Genomic DNA, 4036 nt, shown 5'->3' on the forward strand with positions numbered 1-4036 from the left:
GTTGGGACTGGAGGACAGAAGGCAAGGGCAGAAGGAGCCCGGGACTGCCACAAATCTGAAGGAAATTCAAGACCCTAAGTGCCACCCCATTTACGAAGGACTCAAAGCCACACAGGAGAAATAACCTTTAATATCTTTCTTTCCACACCCCAAAGTGCCACTATTCAGTTAAGTATAAAGAGGGGCTTGGGAGGTACGAAGTCACGAGACAACACCGCCCTCGGTTGTCCCCTGGGCGTACACACACGCTCTGCCCCAGCACGGGCGGCCCAGCACACGCACACATGCAGACCACAGGTACACCGCACAAACACTCACGTGTACTCACAGTTAAATACATGTAGAGATAGATTCATTTATATATATATATATACAGAGAGAGAAAGAGAGAAAGAGAGAGAGAGAGAGAGATGTGAATCCCGGCCGGAGTCGGGTCCTCCAGGCTCTCAGCATGCTGGGCCCAGCTCTCCGCGCTGTACCTGGCACCCATGCCCCTGCCAGAAAAGCAGCTGCTCCTCTGCCCGCCCCCCTCCCCGGTTCCCCTTGGGGCCGGTGTCTACAGGGCGCTGACACTCCCCTCCCTCCCTCCGCCCGCCCTCCTCCCACGATGACTTCTCCCCAGGAAAAGGAAGCTGGACGGGGGGGGGGACCCTAAAACTGTCTGGGCGCCAGGGGCATGTTGGTTTTGAAGCCGGGTTGCCCATTGGCCACATCGGCCGCGGCATCGCAGCCCCCGTTGCTGGCGCCCCCATCGGTCCCGGGGCTCTCGGATTCCGCCAGGAGCTTGAAGGTGAAGAGTGGGCCCGAGTCGCGGCGACCGCGGCGCCCCGGGGGTTCCGCCGCGGGCAGGCTCAGCAGGGCGCCGGGCGCCTTCCACTCCGGGAAGGCGCACAGCTCGAGCGGCGGCGGTGCGCCGCGGCCCAGGTAGCCGGGGCTCGGCGAGGCCGAAGGCAGGGTTCGCTGGCTGCCGCTTAGGCAGCTGCCACTGTCGTCCAGCGAGTCCTTGCGCGACTGCGAGCGCTCCAGCGAACCGCCGCGCGTCCACGGGCGGTAGGTGTAGGCGCAGCCGCCCAGGCGGCGACGGCGACGGCGGCGGCGGCGACCGCGACACTGGCACCCGAGGATGCGCATGAAGGCGCGCTTGAACTCCTTGCTGGAGCACGGGTAGATGATGGGGTTGAGGCAGCTGTTGAAATAGCCCAGCCAGAACACCACCTTGAACACGGCGTCAGGGGGCTTCAGGGTGGAGAACAGGGAGCCTGCAGGGGGAACGGGGTGGGGTAGGCAAGGGCAGAAAGACAGCAATTTGTGAGTAATTAGGCCTTCTCTCCAACATGCTCCACCTAAACTTTGTCAGCAGGCAGCATTCCTCCTGCTAGGTCTTTGCCCAGACTAGTTCTGCTTGGAATGTGCCCCTTCCCATCTCAGAACGTATGAATCCTTCATTTTAGGACCAACCTCAAAACTTCTTCTCTAATCTTTAAACCTTAAACCAGAAATATCCTCCAAATCGTCTTTAAACCAAACGGTAGCCAAACAACTATTCTGGCTCATAGTGACCCTATAGGACAAGTTAGAACTGCCTCCGCCCCATAGGGTTTCTGAGGCTGTAATGTTTACCAAAGCAATCTCTCATCTTTCCCTCTCGGAGCCGCTGGTGGGTTCAAATCTCCAACCATTTGGTTAGTAGCCAAGCTCTTAAACAGTGCACCACCAGGGGCTCCTTTAACCAAACAATGTTGTTGTTGTTGTTATGTGCCGTCGAGTCGGCCCCAACTCATAGCGACCCCTCCTTGGGTTTCCGAGGCAGTATCACTACGGAAGTAGGATTGCCCAACCTTCCTTCCGAGGAGTGGCTGGTGGGTTTGAACCGCCAGCCTTCTGGTTAGCAGTCAAGTGCTTTAGCCACTATGCTACCAGAGCTCCCATACACACACACACACACACAATATTAAATATATAATGATATATTTAATTATTTAAAGAAAAAATGGAATTGTACTTTATAGAGTATTTTGTAACTTCAAGCCCAGCATCCATAACCTTGCCTCCCCTCCTATGGTAGGTGACTTTTGTATTCCTGTCATATCTCTTCTGTTAGATTAAGCTTTCCAAGGGCCTGGTCTGTGCGCCATCCTTGAATCTCCCAAAATGCCCCCCATAAGCAAGTCTGCAGGAGCTCTGGTAGTGTAGTGCCTAAGGCACTTCACTGCTAACCAGAAGGCTGGTGGTTCAAACCCAACAGCCACTCCTCAGAAGGAAGGTTGGGCAATCTACTTATGCAGTAATACCACCTCAGAAACCCAAGGAGGGGTCACTATGAGTTGGTGTCTGACTCCACGGCACATAACAACAACAACAACAACAAGCAAGTCTGTGTAAATAGAAGGCAGATGGACTGTATTTTGTATGAAACGCATATTTGTTTATTACCTGAATGAGAGGGATCTTACAAGTTCAATCTTCTATTTTGTAGATGGGATAGGCCCAGAGAGTGGCTGAACATCACACAGATTATGCTCAGATGCCACAATTCTTATCATTGATTTTGGATAGTACTGCAATTTCCTGTCTCTAGCACTTCATCTTCTTGGTTATGTGAAGTTTAGCCTATTCTTACAGAGAGCCGTAACTCCTATTTCCCTGCTTATCAAGCAAGTTATGGTAGTTGGGAGGAGATGGCTGTATTCCTGGTGCTGGGCTAAGCCACCACCAGGGTTTTAAACTTGCAAAGAGGGTTATCCATAACTGGTTGTATGTAAGTGCTAACTACAGGAATGCTGTTGTTGTTAGCTGCTGTCAAGTTGGCCTCAGTTTCCTGGTGGCCCCATGCACAAGGAAACGCTGCCTAGCCCTGTACCACCACCACCCCGTGGTTGGTTGTGATCCATAGGCTTTCATTGGCTCATTTTGGGAAGTAGATCACCAGGCCTTTCTTTCTAATCCTTCTTAGTCTGGAAGGCCTGTTGAAACCTGTTCAGCATGATAATAACACACAAGCCTTCCTTGACACACAGGTGGTGGGTGTGCCTGAGTGCATTGTTTGGGATTCGAAATTGGGTCTCCTACGTGGAAGGCAAATATTCTATCACTGAACGATTAATGCCACTCTAACATCTCTTCTCAACTCAGGGGACGACAGTTTGCTCTAGGTGAGGCACATGAGGGAGCCACTATGTGGCCTGATTTGTTACAAGGCCTTCACCATTAGGTTTGTGTCCCACCATTTGAGAGACACACTTTTTTTTTTTTTTTTAAGAGACACCTTTTTTCAACAACATAAATGGTGGCTATTCAGGTGGGCTTTGCCAGATGGAATACACAGGAATCATATCAACTACATACCTGAAAAGAGACAATGGGGAAGCTGAATATCTTTAGTTAAAACAAATTCAGGCACTGACTGTAGAACAGATCATCAATTGCTCATAGTCAAGTTCAAATTGAAGCTGGAGACAATTAAAATAAGTCCACAAGAGCCAAAATATGATCTTGATTATATCCCACCTGAATTTAGAGACCGTCTGAAGAATAGATTTGATGCATTGAACACCAGTGACTGAAAACCAGAAGAATTGTGGGATGACATCAAGAAATCATACACGAAGAAAGCAAAAAAAAGTCCTTAAAAGACAAGAAAGGAAGAAAACACCAAAATGGATTTTGACACTTGCTTTTGAATGAAGAATAGCTAAAGCAAATGGAAGAAATGACAAGATAAAACAGCTGAGCATCAGATTTCAAAGCGCAGCTAGAGAAGGCAGAGCCAATTATTATAATGAAATGTGCAAAGACCAGGAGTTAGAAAACCAAAAGAGAAGAACACGCTCGGCATTTCTCAAGCTGAAAGAACTGAAGAAAAATTCAAGTCCTGAATTACAGTTTTACAAATTATAATTACAAAATTACAAGGTTCTATAGAAGCAGCAGTCAGGACATTAGACGTCGTGTAGCATTGGGAAAGTCAACTGCGAAGGAACTGTTTCAAGTGCTGAGGAGCAAGGATATCTCCTTGAGGACTAAGGTGCGCCTGACA

General features: G+C 49.5%; 1 protein-coding gene across 1 annotated transcript in view; it reads right to left on the reverse strand.

Moving 5' to 3' along the window:
* Positions 1 to 651: 651 nt before the first annotated feature.
* Positions 652 to 4036, reverse strand: part of ADRA1B (adrenoceptor alpha 1B) — a 91193-nt gene continuing 87808 nt past the window's right edge. The window contains exon 2 of the mRNA XM_007949918.2: positions 652 to 1259. Within this exon, the coding sequence (XP_007948109.1) occupies positions 652 to 1259 (608 nt within the window). The remainder of the gene's footprint in view (positions 1260 to 4036) is intronic.

This window comes from Orycteropus afer, unplaced genomic scaffold (assembly GCF_000298275.1).
Source record: "Orycteropus afer afer isolate SDZICR_OR568_19922 unplaced genomic scaffold, OryAfe1.0 scaffold00257, whole genome shotgun sequence".
Lineage (NCBI taxonomy): Eukaryota > Metazoa > Chordata > Mammalia > Tubulidentata > Orycteropodidae > Orycteropus > Orycteropus afer.